The 20,887-nt window shown below is 35.7% G+C and overlaps 1 protein-coding gene across 5 annotated transcripts in view; it reads right to left on the bottom strand.

Annotated features, from left to right (window-relative positions):
• Positions 1-20,887, bottom strand: part of NRDC (nardilysin convertase) — a 92,006-nt gene that overhangs the window by 13,947 nt on the left and 57,172 nt on the right. For all 5 annotated transcript variants that reach the window (XM_049700054.1, XM_033435532.2, XM_033435531.2 and 2 more), the window contains 10 exons: positions 20,084-20,153; positions 17,619-17,696; positions 15,945-16,065; positions 15,805-15,863; positions 15,481-15,535; positions 7,217-7,321; positions 5,545-5,668; positions 4,902-4,988; positions 3,019-3,138; positions 1,866-1,917 (listed from right to left, as the gene is read on the bottom strand). In XM_049700054.1, coding sequence (XP_049556011.1) covers positions 1,866-1,917; positions 3,019-3,138; positions 4,902-4,988; positions 5,545-5,668; positions 7,217-7,321; positions 15,481-15,535; positions 15,805-15,863; positions 15,945-16,065; positions 17,619-17,696; positions 20,084-20,153 — 871 coding nt within the window. The remainder of the gene's footprint in view (positions 1-1,865; positions 1,918-3,018; positions 3,139-4,901; positions 4,989-5,544; positions 5,669-7,216; positions 7,322-15,480; positions 15,536-15,804; positions 15,864-15,944; positions 16,066-17,618; positions 17,697-20,083; positions 20,154-20,887) is intronic.

The following is a 20,887-nucleotide window of genomic DNA, read 5'->3' as shown; positions in this document are numbered from 1 at the left end:
GAGATTTCTCACTGGACGATGCTCCATGGTCAGGTAGACCAGTTGAAGTTGATAGCGATCAAATCGAGACATTAACTGAGAACAATCAACGTTATACCATGCAGAAGATAGCCGACATACTCAAAATATCCAAATCAGGCAGTGAAAATCATTTGCACCAGCTTGGTTGGTTAATCACTTTGATGTTTGGTTTCCACATAAGTTAAGCGAAAAAAACCTTCTTGACCATATTTCCACATGCGATTCTTTACTTAAACATAATCAAAACGTTCTGTTTGTTTTTTTTTTTTTTTTTTTTTTTTGCGGTACGCGTGCTTCTGACTGTTGTGGCCTCTCCTGTTGCGGAGCACAGGACCATGGCTCACGGGCCCAGCCGCTCCGCGGCATGTGGGATCTTCCCAGACCGGGACACAAACCCGTGTCCCCTGCATCGGCAGGCAGACTCTCAACCGCTGCGCCACCAGGGAAGCCCAAATGTTCTGTTTTTAAAACAAATTGTGACGGGCGATGAAAAGTGGATACTGTACAATAATGTGGAACAGAAGAGCCCGTGGGGCAAGTGAAATGAACCACCACCAACCACACCAAAGGCCGGTCTTCATCCAAAGAAGGTGATGTTGTGTATGTGGTGGGATTGCAAGGGAGTCCTCTATTATGAGCTCCTTCCAGAAAACCAAACGATTCATTTCAACAAGTACTGCTCCCAATTAGACAAACCGAAAGCAGCACTCAACAAAAAGTGTCCAGAAATAGTCAACAGAAAACACATAATCTTCCATCAGGATAACACAAGACTGCATGTTTCTTTGATGACCAGGCAAAAACTGTTACAGCTTGGCTGGGAAGTTCTGATTCATCTGCCGTATTCACCAGACATTACACCTTCAGATTTCCATTTATTTTGGTCTTTCCAAAATTCTCTTAATGGACAAAATTTCCATTCCCTGGAAGACTGTAAAAGGCACCTGGAACAGTTCTTTGCTCAAAAAGATAAAAAGTTTTGGGAAGATGGAATTATGAAGTTGCCTGAAAAATGGCAGAAGGTAGTGGGAAAAAAATGGTGAATATAATTAAGTTTTTAGTGAACATGAAAACTGTGTCTTTTATTTTTACTTAAAAACTGAAGACACTTTTTGGCCAACCCAATATTTATACTGCACAATGGGGTAAGTGTAAAATGCATGAAAGGCAACTGGCCCAAAGGCTCTGGTTATCCCTGCGGCCTAGGTTTTCTGACTGAAAAATCAAAAAACTGAGGAAATGGAGGAGGGTAATGCATTTTTTAAACTGAATATTAATAATGTTAGTGCTGCTTGTGAGATTAAGGCTGGATTTTACAGGTTAAGTGGCAAAAGAAAGGAAGAAGTATACTAACGTTTCCTGAGCACCTCCTATGATTCAGGTACATTTTAGGCTCTCTGACCTCCCACAACCTACATAAACATGTAAGTAATTTGCTAAGAACAAAGTATAATCAGATTCCTTGGCAGGAATCTGATTATAAATACAGGAATCTGATTATAAATAATCTCTAAATACAGGTCAACAGATCCATTAGTCCTCATTACAGACTGGAAGCTGACCCAAACTCATCTCTAAGGAACTTTCTCAATCCAGTAATTCTATGACTAGCCTAAACTGTCAGCATGTTTTACAAATGGGTGCTGGAGATGGAGCAGCCACAATTCCATCTTAGTGATTAGTATTGATACAAATAATTTGTTTGGGGCACATAAAAACACATAAATGAGGAGCATAGCTCAAGTCTGACAGAGAAAAATGATAAAATGATTCAGAAATAAACAAACAAAATAGTCTTCCAATAATAAAAAAAATATTTTCCAGAAAAGAGGACAATTTCTTACTTTGCTGCAGACTTCTGTATCAAAGGTGAGATCAGATGGAAACGTATATATGCTGAAAGAAAAAAGACCCTAAATAAGAAAATATAGGCCAGAGGCCTCAAATATTTAATACATCTGCTATTTTCCCCTAATATTATGTTGTTTTAAAAATTCTGAAACAAACCACTAATCCTTAAATCCTCATTACATTTTTATCCTTAAGGGTTCTTAGAAAGTATTATTTACCATTCCAAATAGTGTCCAGAAGGTACACTTTAATCTACGGGAAGACCAGATATATAGACAGATATGCAGAGAGGCCTAAGAATACTCTTATTATCAATAGCTTTGGTCAGGAAAAATGCTTACAGGGGTATACATGTCAAGAACATTAAGGGAAAAATCCCAATGCTCACAGAAAGTTATAGCAGCGCCTTTCCAAGGAAGCTGAATAAATGTTACGAACATTTTTAGACACTCTTATAATCTGTTCAAGAAAAATTGAGTAAACACCTTCCCAGTGAACTCAAGAATCCCTCAGAACTAGTCCAGTTGTGTTAAGGTTAGGGATTTGGGTTAAATGGCAGCCAAGAGCACTCAGCCTTTGATTCCAAGTTGCTTCAGTAAATTCCAATGCCATGCACAAGAACAGAAAATAAAAAAGCAACACAGTTTGGGCTACCGTGTTGAAGATAAGAGCTTTAGAGTCTGTTTAACTATATACTATGCTTCCTTTACGCTGAAAAGCAAAATAGTAGAGGGAGACAGAGAGAGGATATTTCACATTTGTAATGCTGGACTCAGCTATCTATTGTATCTAAGAATAATTTCTTTCAGCTACTCTTACTTTCTTTTTAACAATAATGTTCAAAAAACACCACCTATTCCCTAGGATGGCCAAACACCTGGCTCTGCTTTCATATAACTGAAAGAAAAATATCCAAAAATAATTTCATTTTAGGCTTGAATCCTGGAATCTATAATGTCCATAAGAATTTCTGTGATAGCACAGGAGCACAGTATGGATCTGATAGATAAGCCTAGAAAAGGTCTTCAAGTAGAAGGGGAAGGGGAAAGAGAGGGAGGTGATAGACACAGAGGGAAAAGGTTGCTAGAAAGTGGAAAAAGATTTGTTATACTTATTTCACTATTATTAAGGAGGGAAATATTTTACCTTTGGGGATTTTGAATTTGTTGTCTTTCTTATACCATAGGCAACCTTGTGGAGTATTCACAATTTTAACAGGGTATTCGGTCTCTGGACAATCAAAAGCCTTCAACATGAAATCTGTGGCTAACAAAAGTGAAAGGTAATAAATCATTCAGTTATCTCAACAGGATTGCCACCAATCTGTTCCTGGTTTGGGAAGTGTAAGTCAGTTTTCTTTGTGGCAAACATAAGTCAAATTCAAATGCTGAAATACAATAAATTATTAGAACAATACTAAAAAGAAAGTCCTCTTGGCCTTAAACTAAATGAACTCTGAAGATGTAATTTCCCAAGAGTTGATTCTGATCTCTCCATATTCAGCTTCATTCTCTTTCTCAGAGACAATCTTAACTGAAAGGGACCTTTGGTCAGAATAGTTGTATAAACCAATTTATGAATGAATGCATTCTTGAATGAGAATGTCTTTTACCAAACTTACAGAGTTTTTAAAAGTTAACAAAATAGTTCTGCTCAAACAACGTCAAATTTGTCCTTTAAGTTAATGAAACATAAATTGTTTCATCAACACTCAGGTGCGAAATAGCTAACTTAAGAATTAAAAAAAACGTACTGGCTATATTTACTTAAAAAAAAAAAGGGTTGTTTAGATACTTAAAGTTAAAGATGCAGAACTGAATTATCTAAAATATGCAAGAATTTTTGTATAAAAGCATTTTTTTTCCTGAGGTTAGATTCATATATAACATAAAATTAACCATTTTAAAGTGAACAATTCAGGGGAATTTAGTACACTCACAATGTTGTGCAACTACCATTTCTTTCTAGTTTCAAAACATTTTCATCAGCCCCAAAGGAAACCTCTATACCCATTAAGCAGTCACTCTCCATTACCCACTCCCCCCAGCCACTGGCAACCATCAGTCTGAGTTCTGTCTCTATGGATTTACCTGTTCTAGATATTTCATGTAACAGGAATCATACAATATGTGACCCCTTGTGTCTGTCTTCTTTCACTTAGCATAATGTTTTCAAGGTTCATCCATGTTATAGCATGTATCAGTACTTCATTTCTTTTAATGACAGAATAATACTCCATTGTATGTATATACCATAATTTGTTTATCCATTCATTCATTATGGACACTGGCTGGTTCTACCTTTTGGCTTTTGTATATAATGCTGCTATGAAAGTGTATGTACATGTATTTGGTTGAATACCTGTTTTTAATTCTTTAGGGTATATACCTAGGAATGGAATTGCTGGGAAAAATGGTATTCTGAGTAAAATTAGTTATATACAACTGTAACCTTTGTCCTAGACCAGTGACTTTCTCACAGTTAGAACTGTTTTCCATTGCAAGCTAGCAGACAGATAACACACACATATACCTACTGAGAACAAAAGTTCTTAAAATAATACCCTTTCTTTATTCAGTGAAACATTTTGCTATTTTCTACTCTGATTTTTTTTAGTGCTTTCACAACTCATTACACTGACCTCAAAACCCATTACATTGATTTCACAACCCTCTAATGGGTTGCAACCTGTAGTTTGAAAAACACTAGAACAATTGGACAAGATAATGGCAATTCCTACAGAGACTCACATGAAAGGATCAGCTATCATAGACAAGAAAAAGTCTCAGGATTATGTTTAAGTCCTGTTTCCTGCATTCACCAACTGAAGATCCAGGACAAGTCACTTTGCTTTTTTGAGCAGCAGTTTTCTCATTTGGAAAAGTAAGAACTGTAATGCTTATCCCAGAGATAACTGGGAAACTCAAATATGAATTCAAATGATACTTTGTAAAATATACTACAGAGGTGCTATTTGTTTTAATATTAGACATGGATGGATTATGTAAAATGATTGCTATTTTACTGACCTATGTACTTGTTTTCCGCTGGAAGATGAAGATCTGGATTTAATTCAAAATTACTCTCCCACAGTTCAGCCCAAGAGTTTTCAATATCTGTAGAGATGAAAGACAAACTGATCCAATAAAGAACAAATGATCAGAGTTCTATTAATAACAAACCAGTCAACAACTGGCCTTCACAAATCAATTCTCTTTTCTCAGAAAAGCTGTGAGTGACATATCCAGGCTTTCTAGACTCCTGCTACTCAATGTGCAGTCTCAGCAGCATTGTTATCATCTGGGAACTTTGTTAGAAATGCAGAATTGCAGGCCCTATTCCAGAGCTACTGAATCCTAATCTGTATTTTAATAAGACCTCCAGGTGATACATATGTACATTGAAGTTTGAGGAGCACTTTTTAAAACACAGTCAAAAGTCTGCCCCCAAACTACCAATACAATAGGATTTTCTCACTAGCTAATAAATACAGACATAAACATTGCAGAAAATAATTTTCTGCAAAGCAGTATAAATAATTTTCATTTCAAAGTAAACTACTGAAAAAAATACGTAAGTTCTTCCCACAGGAACTATCAGACAAATTATTAAGGAAAAAACTTCCCAGGTGAATCATATACCTAAATGTAGGACAATTTTAAAATATTTTACCTTCCATACTATACTGAGTCCCAAACCATTTCTCCTTGAGGTCACATTTTCCCTCATTAGCACCAGACAGTAGAACAAGATTTGCCTTTTGAGGAACTAGCTGATTAAGGGCTTCAGCAATGACCTAATTAGGGGCAGGGGTGAAGGGGGAGTGGGGAGACACATACAAAACAATTATAACTTTAACCTAATACATCTCTATTAAAAAGGCAAAGCCACATTATGTTAGGCACCTCAAGATCCTAGCATCTTGATGCTCATGAAACTATCTGTCTATAGTCCATGAACACCCTAATTTACAAAACTACATTAGTCTATCAGCTGTTTCTAACATGTTTCTTCAGAATGCTTAAACAGCACTCATCTCAAATCCTACATAATAAGAGGACTAGCAGTGAAAAGAGTTACCATTTACTAAGCTTTTACTATGTGCTAGGTAGTGTTTAACATACATTATTTTATTTAATCCTAAAAACAACCCTAAGGTATACCCATTTTACAGAAAGCACTCAGCCTCAGAGGTTAAAGTTTAAATAATTTGTTCAGGTTAAAGATTCTATAATCTGCACAGAACAACACACCTAGAAGTGGCAAAAGTGGAGTTCTAACCAAGTTTGTTCATAATTCCAAAAACTATGCTCTTAACTGCTATGTATTATACTACCTCATACACAAGAATCAGTAAAATGATCCCAAGGTAGGGCCTCCTTCAATAATCCTTCAGCTATGATAAGGACTAAACATAAGATTTTTGTGGGTTAGATTTGAAACCCTAACTAGCACTTCAACACCATCTCTTTGAGAAAAAAACAACAAATAGTGGTTCAGAAAAAAATACTTGGACCCCTGGGCACAACCATCCTAGAGAAATGACAAGAATGTATGGTTACTGCTTCTTCCTTTACCTTTCCCCATCCCCTTTAAAATCAGTAGTTTTAGAATACCCTATATCAAAGTCTGTCAACCTTGGCACTATTAACACTTTGGGCCAGATAATTCTTAGTTGTGGAGTGCCATCTTCTGCATTGTAGAATGTTTAGCAGCATCTCTGGCTTCTACCCACTAGATGCCAAGAGCACTCTCCAGCTATGACAACTGAAATGTACCCAAGCATTGACAAATATCCCATGGGGGCAAAATCACCCTGGTTGAGAACTGCTACCCTATATGGAGCGAAATGACTTATTTCCCAGGACTAGTGGAGCAAAGACCTGACCAACTATTTATTTATGTGTAATATTTATTATCCCTAAGTCATATATTTTGAATTCAGGGAATCATATTTTTCTTGTACATATTCTCAAAATGATTAAAATTTAATTGTCCAGGGTGTCCAACAGAATTAAAAGGCAAGCTAAACAAGTATGTTTAGCATCTAAAGTACATAATTCTTAATGACTTTATGTTAGTAGATGTTTCAACACTTGAAAAACAGTGGGAATAGTACCTAAGAAGAGGACTTGGTTTTCTCCTCATATTAAACCACAGTCATATACAAGAATCAGGAAAAATTACCCACAAAACTACTGATATTTCTTCTGTTTAAACAAACAAAAAACTTGACTAAACATAACCAAGTTTTCTCCATTCCCACAGTTCTTAAGTACCTCTATGTACTTTCTCACCCTCCTCTTTCTCTAAAAGTAAATTTTAGAAATGGAAACCTCCTTACTTCTGGCTTGTATTCAAAAAGAAGCTGATCTCCAGTGAGAAAGTCCTGTAGTGGGTACAGCTGCATGTTTTCACACATGTTTTCCACATACTCAACTGGATCTGTCTGTAAAGAGGTAAGATTATTTCACACCAGAAATTCTCCATTATTATCCTTAATGTGCCACAAAATATTAATAGTTATCTCTCTTTTTTTTTTTTTTTTTTTTTTTTTTGCGGTACGCGGGCCTCTCCCGTTGCGGAGCACAGGCTCCGGACGCGCAGGCTCAGCGGCCATGGCTCACGGGCCCAGCCGCTCCGCGGCACGTGGGATCTTCCCGGCCGGGGCACGAACCCCGCGTCCCCTGCATTGGCAGGCAGACTCCCAACCACTGCGCCACCAGGGAAGCCCCTATCTCTTTTTTTAACAATGAAACCAAAAGCTTCCAACAGATACAACCAGATGTAACTGCAGCTTAAGAATCTGATGCTCAGAATTCTACAAAAAATTTAGCCAGAGAACTAAAGTAGCTTAACCTAACACCCCTCCAATCCCCCATACTGAGCCCTACAACACACGAGGCTCTAATCACATCACAGCGTCTTCATCGAAGAAATTACAACACTGAACTTTAAAGGTCTGTTTACATGTCAAGTGCCCCACATGACTATGAAGTCCCTAAAGACAGGGTCTTCATCATTTTATCACTACAGCACTATCACCTAAAAACTATTTGTAAGCATAAATCAAAATCAATATATCAACAGAAATCAAAATGTGTCATTACATAAGTCTTGCTATAAGTGGTTAAATTAATCAGTATATTATCTCAATTTAAAACTGAAATAATGACAGAAAGTTCACTAACCTATGAAATGGAAATACTTTTCCAGAGGAAAGCAACCAATTCAAGTATTGATATTTACTGAGTACCCAAATGCACAGAATCTTAAAACTGACAGGTCCTTTAGACACCAAGTGGCTCCATTCCTACATTTTAGAATGAGGAAATGTACTCAGATTGATTAGGTGACTTGCCCCAGATCACACAATAAGTGATAGGTGAGTAGACACTAGAGCTTGGGCCTCTTAACATAGCAGTGAACACTCTTTCCCAAAATACCATACTGCCCAGTCCTTCCCTAGACAATCTGGGCTGTTCTCTCATCTAACAGAAGACAGAACAGAAGTGAAGGTTACTACATTCATGGAGGAGAAATGAGACATGCATACATCAAATTAGAGATCATAGGTATATGCTACCTACTACATTATCACATTCAGATAGAATATGGAAAAAGTATGGAAAGATTCATTGTTACCTTTTTTTGCTCCACCTCAGGAAACATTCCTGAATCAAGTTTATTAGTCACTAAAGTGCTACTATTTTGTGTTGTGTGTGTGTGTGTGTGTGTGTGTGTGTGTGTGTGTGGAGGTTAAGGTACCTTTTTTTTTGAAGTATAATTGACTTATAACATTATATTAGTTTTAGGTGTACAACATAGTGATTCCATATTTTTATATATTACAAAATGATCACCACAGCAAGTCTATTTACCATCTGTCACCTTACAAAGTTATTACAGCATTATTGACTATATTCCCTATGCTATACATTACATCCCCATGACATTTATTTTACAGCTGGAAGTTTGTACCTCTTAATCTTCCTTGCCTATTTCACTTATCTCCCACTCTTTCAAGTGCTATTATTGTTTAAAATGACTCCCTCTACTCTGTTCTAAATTTTTTAACCAGTTATTTTCACCAGCCACTTATTTTTGTAAGTTAACTGTTCTATTCAGCTTGCTACAAAATTGAGTGATTCAAAATATTTCCTATGAGAAAACAGGACCCTGGCTAAAAGTAGATCTTTGGTGCCAAGGCAATGGACAAAGTACTAGGAAAAAAAAAAAAAACACTTAAATGCTATCCTTTAATTTTTTTTAAGATATAATTCACATACCATAAAATCCACACTTTTAAAGTATACAATTAAAAATAAAATAAAATGTATAATAAAGTATATAACTCAGTGGTTTTCAGTATATTTATAAAGTTGTACAGGCATCACCTCTATCTAGTTCCAGAGTATTTTCATCAGCCCAAAAGGAAACTTCCATACCCAGTAAGCAGTTGCTCCCTGTTACCCACACCTCCCAGCCACTGAAAACAACCATCAATCTGTGCTCTGGCTCTACAGATTTACCTATTCTGGATATTTCATATCCAGATAAATGGAATCATATAATATGTGACCTGTTGTGTCTTGCTTCTTTCACTTAGCATATTTTCAAGGTTCATCCATGTTGTAGAATGAATCCGTACTTCATTACTTTTTATGCTGAATAATATTCCACAGTATGCAAATTCTACATTTTGTTTAACCATTCACTCATTGAAGGACATTTGGATTGTTTCCCCTTTTTGGCTATAATGAATAATGCTGCTGTGAACACCAGTGTACAAGTATTTGTGTGGACATAGGTTTTCAATTCTCTTGGGTGTATACCTAGAGATGGAACTGCAGGCTTATATGGTATCTCTATGCTTAACTTTTTAAGGAACTGTCAAACTGTTTTCCAAAGCAGCTGTACCATTTTACACTCCCACCCACAATGTATGAGAGTTCCAATTTCTCTACATCTCCAACACTTGTTATTATCTATCTTCTAATTTTTTTGTTTACTGCCACTCTCACTGCCTTCCATTATTATTACATTATTCCTGTTTCTCTGCGTATAGAAAGACACTTAAACAGCTTTTCTCTAGTTCAAGTAGCTGATTTATAAGGTATATTGAGTCCAAGTTACCATGTGAAATAAAAATTACTTAAAAATTTTTTTTAATTAAAAAAGACTGGCTTGAATAGTCTGAAAGAGCATTCCTATTTGCCTTTACTGATGAAGACAAGAAAAATATCTGAAGAGGAGATATGTCAACTTTGTTAAAACAGAAATATATAAAAGCTGAAATAAGCTGAGCTACTTGAGTTAAAATTTAGCAGTTCAAACAAAGATATGAACCTTTCTGATTTGCTCTTTGTACTGATTAGGTTTTAGTCTAAAATGTTTTGGGCTCATGTTTTAAAATCAAGACAAGCATTCATGAATACTGTGCTAAAGGTAAAAAAAAAAAAAAAATGAGCTACAAAATGGCGAGCTATAAAAAAGGTATCTTGAAATGTCTTGCTAAGAAGAAACTAGAAGGGCAGAAAGAAAATGTAACTCAGCTAATGCTAAAAAGCCAATCCCCCAAAAAGGAATAAGGGTATTAGTTATGGCTGTAGTCCACAATTCTTACTCCTACTCTTTCCCTGCCACTGTTCTGCCCACATGTTGCCACAACAGTTAATAAGAACACTGAAAAAAATCAGTACTGCTAAAGTTGATGGCAGGACTTGGGGGTTCTATGCATATCAATCAATTTATAGAAGAGAAGTGTCTATAGGACCCTCAAATGGCCAATATAAAACACAGTAGCTCTCTGTTTTCATAGAATAAGATTTCAATTTCAAATGACTTCAAGCATATACAGCAGACTGTATAGGAATCAATAGCAACTGGAAGCTTATAGTTTTTGTGACCTTGTCCTCATGTACTTAAGTCTTCTCAAATTATAGTAGATATTTGTCCCTGGTGATGATCCAAAAAGGCAGATTTCACGATGCTCTATGAACTGGTGCTAAATTGGGGGCTCTTAATTAAGGGCCTACAGATACTTCCCACAAGATATCAGTGGACAAATTCAGGGAGGGCGGGAAGCATGAGTTTGATTGGGAAGAAATTACATATTTATTTTCACTAAACTCTAACTTAGCATTTTTATTCATTTATAAATATACAGGCAACAAACCACAGCAGTATTATCAGCATCTATGACTATAACCAATAGAAATCACAATATAGCTGTTGCAGATATCTCAAAATAGCACACTCAGAAGATGGCGGAGTAGAAGGACATGCTCTCCCTCCCTCTTTCAAGAACACCAGAATCACAGCTAACTGCTGAACAACTATCGACAGGAAGACACTGGAACTCACCAAAAAAGATACCCCACATCCAAAGACAAAGGAGAAGCCGCAATGAGATGGTAGGAGGGGCACAGTCACAATAAAATCAAATCCCATAACTGCTGGGTGGGTGACTCACAAACGGGAGAACACTTATACCACAGAAGTCCACCCACTGGAGTGAAGGTTCTGAGCCCCACGTCAGGCTTCCAAACCTGGGGGTCTGGCAACGGGAGGAGGAATTCCTAGAGAATCAGACTTTGAAGCCTAGCAGGATTTGATTGCAAGACTTTGACAGGACTGGGGGAAACAGAAACTCTACTCTTGGAGGGCACACACAAAGTAGTGTGTGCACTGGAACCCAGGGGAAGGAGCAGTGACCCCACAGGAGACTGAACCAGACCTACATGCTACCCTGTTGGTGGGTCTCCTGCAGAGGCGGGGAGTGGCTGTGCCTCACCGTGAGGACAAGGACACTGGCAGCAGAAGTTCTGGGAAGTACTCCTTGGTGTGAGCCCTCCCAGAGTCTGCCATTAGCTCCACCAAAGAGCCTGGCTAGGCTCCAGTGTTGGGTCACCTCAGGCCAAACAACCAAAAGGGAGGGAACCCAGGCCGACCCATCAGCAGACAAGCGGATTAAAATTTTACTGAGCTCTGCCCACCAGAGCAACAGCCAGCTCTACCCACCACCAGTCCCTCCCATCAGGAAACTTCCACAAGCCTCTTAGATAGCCTAATACACCAGAGGGCAGACAGCAGAAGCAAGAAGAACTACAATCCTGCAGCCTGTGGAACAAAAACCACATTCACAGAAACACAGACAAGATGAAAAGGCAGAGGGCTATGTACCAGATGAAGGAACAAGATGAAACCCCAGAAAAACAACTAAATGAAAGAGATAGGCAACCTTCCAGAAAGAGAGTTCAGAATAATGATAGTGAAGATGATCCAGGACCTCGGAAAAAGAATGGAGGCAAAGATCAAGAATGTGCAAGAAATGTTTAACAAAGATCTAGAAGAATTAAAGAACAAACAAACAGAGATGAACCGTACAATAACTGAAATGAAAAATACACTAGAAGGAATCAATAGCAGAATAACTGAGGCAGAAGAACAGATAAGTGACCTGGAAGACAGAATGGTGGAATTCACTGCTGCAGAACAGAATAAAGAAAAAAGAATGAAAAGAAATGAAGACAGCCTAAGAGACCTCTGGGACAACATTAAATGCAACAACATGCGCATTATAGGGGTCCCAGAAGGAAGAGAGAGAGAGAAAGGACCCAAGAAAATATTTGAAGAGATTAGAGTCGAAAATTTCCCTAACATGGGAAAGGATATAGCCACCCAAGTCCAGGAAGTGCAGAGAGTCCCATACAGGGTAAACCCAGGGAGAAACGCGCCAAGAGACATAATAATCAAATTGGCAAAAATTAAAGACAAAGAAAAATTATTGAAAACAGCAAGGGAAAAACGACAAACAACCCAATCCAAAAATGGGCAGAAGACGTAAATAGACATTTCTCCAAAGAAGACATACAGATGGCCAAGAGGCACATGAAAAGCTGCTCAACATCACTAACTGTTAGAGAAATGCAAATCACAACTACAATGAGGTATCACTTCACACCGGTTAGAATGGGTATCATCAGAAAATCTACAAACAACAAATGCTGGAGAGGGTGTGGAGAAAAGGGAACCCTCTTGCTCTGTTGGTGGGAATTTAAGTTGATACAGCCACTATGGAGAACTACTAAACTAAAAATAGAATTACCATATGACCCAGCAATCCCACTACTGGGCATATACCCAGGGAAAACCATAATTCAAAAAGAGTCATGTACCACAATGTTCATTGCAGCTCTATTTACAATAGCCAGGTCATGGAAGCAACCTAAATGCCCATCAACAGACGAATGGATAAAGAAGATGTGGTACATATATACAATGGAATATTACTCAGCCATAAAAAGGAACGAAATTGGGTCATTTGTAGAGATGTGGATGCATCTAGAGACTGTCATACAGAGTGAAGTAAGTCAGAAAGAGAAAAACAAATATCATATATTAACGCATATCTGTGGAAACTAGAAAATGGTACAGATGAACCGGTTTGCAGAGCAAAAATTGAGACACAGAAGTAGAGAACAAACGTATGGACACCAAGGGGGGAAAGCGGCGGGGATGGGGGTGGGTGGGTGGTGTGATGAATTGGGAGATTGGGATTGACATGTATACACTGATGTGTATAAAATGGATGACTATTAAGAAGAAAAAATAGCACATTCATTGCTACTTAAAATTGTAATAATTATTAGATCTACCATTAGACTTTGTTATTTAATATATCGATACAGAGACCCATATTACTAATTTTTACTATTTTGAGTCTTTATTTCAGTATTCCTTTGTAACCTACTGGATTTTATCTTATGCATTTAAAAACACTATTCTATGAAAGGGAACCCTCCTACTCTGTTGCTGGGAATGTACATTGGTGCAGCCATTACAGAAACAGTATGGAGCTTCCTTTAAAAAAACTAAAAATAGAGCTACCATATGATCCAGCAATCCCACTCCTTGGCATATATCTGAAAAGATGAAAACTCTGATTTAAAAAGATACATGCACCCCAATGTTCATAGTAGCATTATTTACAATAGCCAAGACATGGAAGCAACCCAAGTGCCCATTAACAGATGAGTGATTTAAGAAAATATGAGATACACACACAGACACACACACACACACACACACACACAGAGTGGAGCATTACTCAGCCATAAAAAAAAGAATAAAATATTGCCATTTGCAGCAACATGGATGGACCTAGAGAGTATCATACTAAGCAAGTCAGATAAAGACAAATATTATGATATCATTTATATGTGTAATCTAAAAAATAATACAAATGAAATTTATATACAAAACAGAAACAGCCTCAGACATAGAAAACAAATTTATAGTTACCAAAGAGAAAGGGATGGGGGGAGGGATAAATTAAGAGTATGGGATTAACAGATACAATTACTATACATAAAATAGATAAGCAGCAAGGATTTACTATACAGCACAGGGAACTATATTCAATATCTTGTAATAACCTATACTGGAAAATAATCTGAAAATATATACATATATACATTTGTATCACTGAATCACTTTGCTGTATACCTGAAACTAACACAATATCGTAAATCAACTATACTTCAATAAAAACAAAATACAAAAACAAAACAAAAAACCCACTATTCTATGGGCTGCATAATAAATATTTAACAGTATTGTTTTAATGTTAAATTTCCTGAGCACAATTTTAGTGAGGTTATGCAAGAGAATACATTTGTTTGTAGCAGATACATGTTAAAAAACATTGAGAGGTGAAGTATCATGATATCTGTAATTAAATCTTAAAAAAATACATACACACACAAGAAGAGGTGTGAGAGAGAAAGAAAATATGGCAAAATATTAAGAACTGGTAAATCTAGGTGAGGGATATACCACTGATCATTGTACTACTAGGGCGATTTTTCTGAGAGTTTAAAAAGATGAAGAGGTGAAATAATATTCTGAGGAGGGGTCCATAGGATTCAACAGATTTCCAAAGGGATCCAAGGCACAAAAAGGGTTTTTTAAAAACCCTGCTCTAAACTCCTTACCTTTCAACTTTGCTTTCATATACCCTATGCCACAGACATGTAGGATCATTCACTTTTTCATAATACCCCAGAGTTCCTTACTTAATGTGCTTCCCATTGCTTAGAATATCTAAACCTTATCCATTTTTTAATACTGAACTCAATTCAAATTTACTACATCCATGAAGGCTTCCCTGTCCTATTCCAGTCAAGGCAAATGCTTTCCTTACCCTGAAAGTACAAAGCACACTATTTCTAACATTATATATGGTAATTACTTCATATTACCTTGTAGAATGTCTTCACAATATTTGAATTCCCAAAATATCAAGCTCTCCATGAATGTTTATCAAAGGGATTAAAGGGATAGACATATGAAATGACTACATAGATGAATGATTGTCACACAACATGATCTGTGTCAATCTGCCTAATTCTCTCACTGTTACTCAATATAAATACTCAAAAACACAAGAGTGAATTTTCAGAAACCTCAAGGCCATCTTGAGACTCACATGACAGAGAGTGGCAGAATTAAAACTCCAGTGACACTTCCAAAAAGAGGAACAATGTCCACACCAGTTTCAACTTGGTCACAGATAACATTCAAAAAGAATTTGACTTCCAGTACCTGTTCTTGGTAATGAAATTCATTATCCTCAATTTTCTGAATCTCTTCAAAAATTCTGTGAAAGAAGAAAATTATAATTAGAAGACATATTTAAATTTCTCATTAGAATCGTCATCAAGAAAAGAGAAGTATAAAAATAAACAGACTGTCCACGTAAACCTAAATCTTTAACATACGTTCACATGTAGTGGACTAAGGATATGGAACAAGTAAAGGAAACTAAGCAAGAAATGCCTGGAAAACCACCAAGCAGGACTAACGCATGTCTATTGGTAGCCTGAAGGCTAAAACATATTAGGATTGACTCTTATAAGTATATATTACCTTTTTTCTGGGCCTAGCTTCTGCAGCATTTTTAAATACTGGAAGACGGTATGAGCAACCTAAAAATGAAACATCTAATTATACTTTTGCATAAAGTGATATCTATATAATTTTAAAAACCCTCCATTTTTATTACTTACCTCATAGAAATGTTCATAACCTTCATCAGTCAATGTAATAGAAATGCTGAACACTGAATAAGTAGAATTTTGCTCAAATCCTGTCTCACCATTTCCACCAAATAGTGCAAGAGCCCAGCACCTACAGTTAGGAGAAAAAATTAATCCAGTCAATATCTTGGGATTGATAGTCTACAAATACTTCAAATTAACAAAATAGGTAGGCTTTCTATGTAAAATTTGGGAAGCCCAGGCTTTGAAGCAAACATGCTTTCCAACAGTAAGTTTAAAAGTACAAATTTTTTTAAAGTACAAAGCCTCCCAAGGAATTGTACTGCATACAGGAATGATCAGAAGGAAATAACGGCCGTATTTACTTCTTTAATGGAAACACTAATATTACAACATAGTAAAACATTATCAGTTTCATGAAGCCACAGTAATTTTTTGTCAAAGAGAACAAAGTAATTTTTTGTCAAAGCATACTTTTAATATATTGTGAAGTATGTTCTTCATACTTCATACTTCACAATATATTGAAAGTACGCTTGCTGGGAAGCATTTCCCTTTTTCTTTTTTTTAGCCGCCCTGCTAGGCTTGCAGGATCTTAGTTCCCTGACAAGGAATTCAACCCAGGTCCTCAGCAGTGAAAGCGCGGAGTCCCAACCCCTGGGACCTCCAGGGAATTCCCCTGGGAGGCATTTCTCGCATCCCTTTTTGAGCCATCTCCCAAGAGAAGCCTTAAAAAACACTTCAGATACTTCCCTACTTAGAATGTTAAGTGGGCTCTTTGAGACCATCAGCTAACCTGCACAGGTTATCTAAAAAAGAAGCAATAAGACTGTGTCTTTTCCTAACTAGAATAATCCTGAAAGTCTAAAATAAGGAGAGAGGAGGCCAGAATGAAAAACTTGAAATTCTAATAAAGTTCAGTAAGGTAAAAAGGTTATGCAAATCTCAAATGATATTACATTCATTGTGTAAGGCATATATGTACTTAACGTCATTCATTATTTTTCTAATAAGCCTGCCCTCTCAGCTTTCTTTTAATAATCTAGTACACATCAATATTTTAAAGTCTTATTTAAATTTCTCATCTACTTTCCATTCTTGAATAGTGTATAGAAAAATCAAGCAAGGAATTACTTTAATGTGTTTTGGTCCTGATTCTAAAGCTGTATTTCTATTATTTGGCTAGGCAACTTAAACAAGTGCTTAAATGCTTTAGGAAACATGGCTAACATACTGCTAACATGGCTGCATATACTGTTCACAGTCTCCCATATTTATATGATTTATCTGCCCAGTGAAGTTTTCATTAAAGTCTACCTTCTGGGTTGCGAAAGCCTGGAGATCCACAGCATTTAAATAACTGACTTCATTATTATTCAAATCCAAATTCTTGATTAGAGCTAAACTTTCATGTAATTCTGGACTCTATTTATGAATTTAAAAATTTTGTGTACAACTATAATACTTCCAACATGGGCTAAAAGGTGGCTTCCAAGGAAATATACAAATATGATATGGCCATTAAAATAATCTAGGTTATGAAGAGACTTTAATTAAGTATTAGATTTGAATCTACGCTTCCTGGCAGACAAAGCAAAAAAAGAAAAGAATGGGTTATATAACACTTGTCCATTATTTTTCAGAGATTGCTACACTGAAAATACTTATTAATTAAATACTTGCTTTTTTCTAAGGTAAGAAAGAATGCTGCCTTTGCCTTCATGTCCAACCAGCCAAGAGATATAATGAAGCGGCTTCACCCTTTAAAAAAAAAGTTAAGGTCAGAAATTTTTAAAAATTAAGGTACAAATACCTTAATTTTACTTTAGAAAATCTTACTTCTGAGATTGATATTTGAGAATGTGATTACAAACTTATTTTCACATAAATTCTACTAAATATGAAACTATAATTAATTTGACAGCAGCGAGATAAAAATAGAAAACATGGTGAAATTTAACTTTTCATCTGAAATCACTGAATAAGTACAAATATTCCAAAATTTAAGAATTCTTTTGGATACTACTTTTTCTTTTGGATACCAATCTTACTTCTTTTCATGGTAAAATCTCTCATTATTTTTTCACCCAAAATAGAAATAATACAGATTCTTTATCATTTTAGAATCTGATGCAGATATGAATCATTCTGTATCCTTAAAAGCTTTCGGCATTGCATCAGGCTCTGTGGTAAACTGAAATGTGTTGCTTTATGGGTCAGAAAATCTAGCTTGTAGTTTTAGTTATTCCTGTAAGTAAGTGCATGATCTTGAGCAAAAGACTTAATCTCACTCTATTTTCTTTTTCTCTCTACTTGCCTAACTACTTACTCATAGGCTTTTCAGGAAAATGCAATAACAGGTGTAAAAAATATCTTATATAATAATATACATCAATAGTCTGAGTAGTTGTTTACGTGTTATTCACATCATCTTTTCCCACTGGCTTCTACTATAATTTTGGGAATATATTCCTACTAAAAATATACAGAAAAATCAAGCTAGGAAATCTAAACATTCTTAAATTTTAAACTTAGTTTACAGAATTATACTCAGTAAACTCTTAAAAGTCATTGTTTAAAATATGAATTTGAAAAAAAACATAAAATATGAATGACATATTTTAGATTTCATCTATCCTAAAACTGACATAGAGGAGCAAATCAGTTAAAGAATGAACCCAGTTGAATACATAACATTTGCATGTGACCAAATCTAATTGTACTGTATTTGGTAACTCTGGAGGGAGAAACGCTTGCTTCTTTGTAAAAATATAAAATCGTTCCCCCAAAAGCTAATTTAGTGGGAGTTCACATATTTGGGATAAGCATCAGGTTAAAACAAATATACAGTTCATTAAAAAAATAATAATAACTGGATCAAAACATACAGAAATGGTAACAGTCTTTGGAAAACAGAATCACGGATGACTTTTTTCTACTTTTCAGTAGTTTTCAAGATTTCTACAATGAATTACCTTAGTAATCAGGCAGAAGATAAACAAGGCTTTGTTAATTAACAAGAAATGCAAAAAATGGGAAAAATGGTATACATAGTATAATTCAATTTCCATTAAAAAAGACATGTTTTATATTCATTATTTTAATGTCTGAAGGATATATATGGAACTATTAATGTTGGGCATATCTTTGAGGACAGAGGAGAAGCAGAGTTTTACCTTTTACTTAAATACTCTTTTGTCCTCAACATTTTACAAGCATATTACTCTTATAATATAAATTTAAAACAAACGGAATAAACTTTTAAATATGCATATAATCATTTTAACACGTTTTGGGATACTCTAACATAACTATACAACCAATGGACATTACTTTTTCCTATATTATCCTTGCACTAAAAAAAAGTAAGTAGACAATACACACGTTCTCTGCTTTCTCACTGGAGGCATACTGTTCTTGTTAACTTCATGGGACTTCATTGTTAAAAGCGTTTTTTACTGAGCTTAAAGCAATACACATTACTTTTCTTTCCTTCTGCTTGTGTGTGTCTCTTCTTGGGTTTGTTTTGTTGGTTAGTTTTAGAAACTTAAGTTAAATTTTTATCAGTTCATTAGCATTTATTTCTAATGAGAAAAGCATTTGTAGCCATTGACTGATCCTTATCTTTAAGGAACTTCTTAGCCCATGTATATTGCTCATGTAAAATAATTATATAAATAAATTGAAGTGTTTTCCTAATTTCTAAAAATCTGACCTAACTCATTCCCAACTCAAGCAGGTCCTTGAGATTTATGCTGTAGTTGTATTTCAGGCTCAAAATTATTTAACTTTACTTTTGACAAGATCGAACTAAATGGCCACCACTGACAAATAAATCATAAGCTAACATATATTTGTACTCAAAGTGCTAAATAAAATAATTACAAAAGTTAGCATTCACACTAAGATACTTAACTTCAAAGACTCAGGAAAGGCAACTAATTATAAGAAAACTCTAGCTTTTATACCCAAGAAGACATTAAAATATATAGCAAAGGCTTGAACAATCCAGGAGTAGTGAGGTCCTAGTTTACCATGTTACCTGTGTTTATAAATCCGGAATGCCCAAATTTAAACCATTTAGTATGCTTTTAAAATATGATTCTCACTCAGTATCTAGTGGAGTAAATTTGCCTTTGAACTCTTACCTGTAATGTTGCTGTTGAGGGGGAAGTGCCCATGTGATGGTCAGAGCATGAATTTTTCTGATTGGAACAACTGAACAAAAATATTTTTCAGAAGAACAGATATAAGTGTTTCTCTATAACTTATATATACTATGTTACATGAAATTTTTTAAAATTCAATATATTTCATCCTCCAATAAGCATGGGAAAGTTAAATATAATGCAATTATTATTTCAAGTTGCCAATTTTCCAATTTGAATAATGCAATTTTTGTAAATTTCTTTTCAATTTGGTTTCACAGATAGAGAAGGCATGGATAAAAGAACTATGAAAATAGGCAAGCCCCTAAAGATGGATCCCTTCTTGCAAGAACGGGTACAGGACTAGGAGTCAGGAGACCCATGGCTGAAATCCAGCCCTACTACTATCTTGCTATCTGTGTTTATACGACCTTGAGAAAATCACTTGCATTTAACTCATTCTGAATCTGTTATGGTATGATGAGTGGGGTAGGCTGAAGTAACTCTAAGATTCTTCCCAGTGCTTCCCATTCTTCTACGATTCTTTGAAGAGAAAATCTACAGCCAGGAAGAATACAACCAAAAATAAGTTGTCTCTGGGAAGAGTCAGCTTAGATAAAATGAAGCCAGCAGCAGATAAAGAGTGTGACAAAAGTCATTGGTCAGAGAAAGGGAAGAGGAAAGAGACTGGCAATGGGGTGAAGGAGAAGAAGGGAATAACTAGGCAATTAGGAGAAAGAAAAAAATCTGCCATGATAAAAAGAGCAAAGAAAGAGAAATGGTGAATTAGGAATGTTTCTGCAA

Source organism: Orcinus orca, chromosome 1 (assembly GCF_937001465.1).
Source record: "Orcinus orca chromosome 1, mOrcOrc1.1, whole genome shotgun sequence".
In the NCBI taxonomy this organism is placed as follows: domain Eukaryota; kingdom Metazoa; phylum Chordata; class Mammalia; order Artiodactyla; family Delphinidae; genus Orcinus; species Orcinus orca.
The sequence above is the reverse complement of the archived record's forward strand: the minus strand, read 5'-3'. Positions and strand labels throughout refer to the sequence as shown.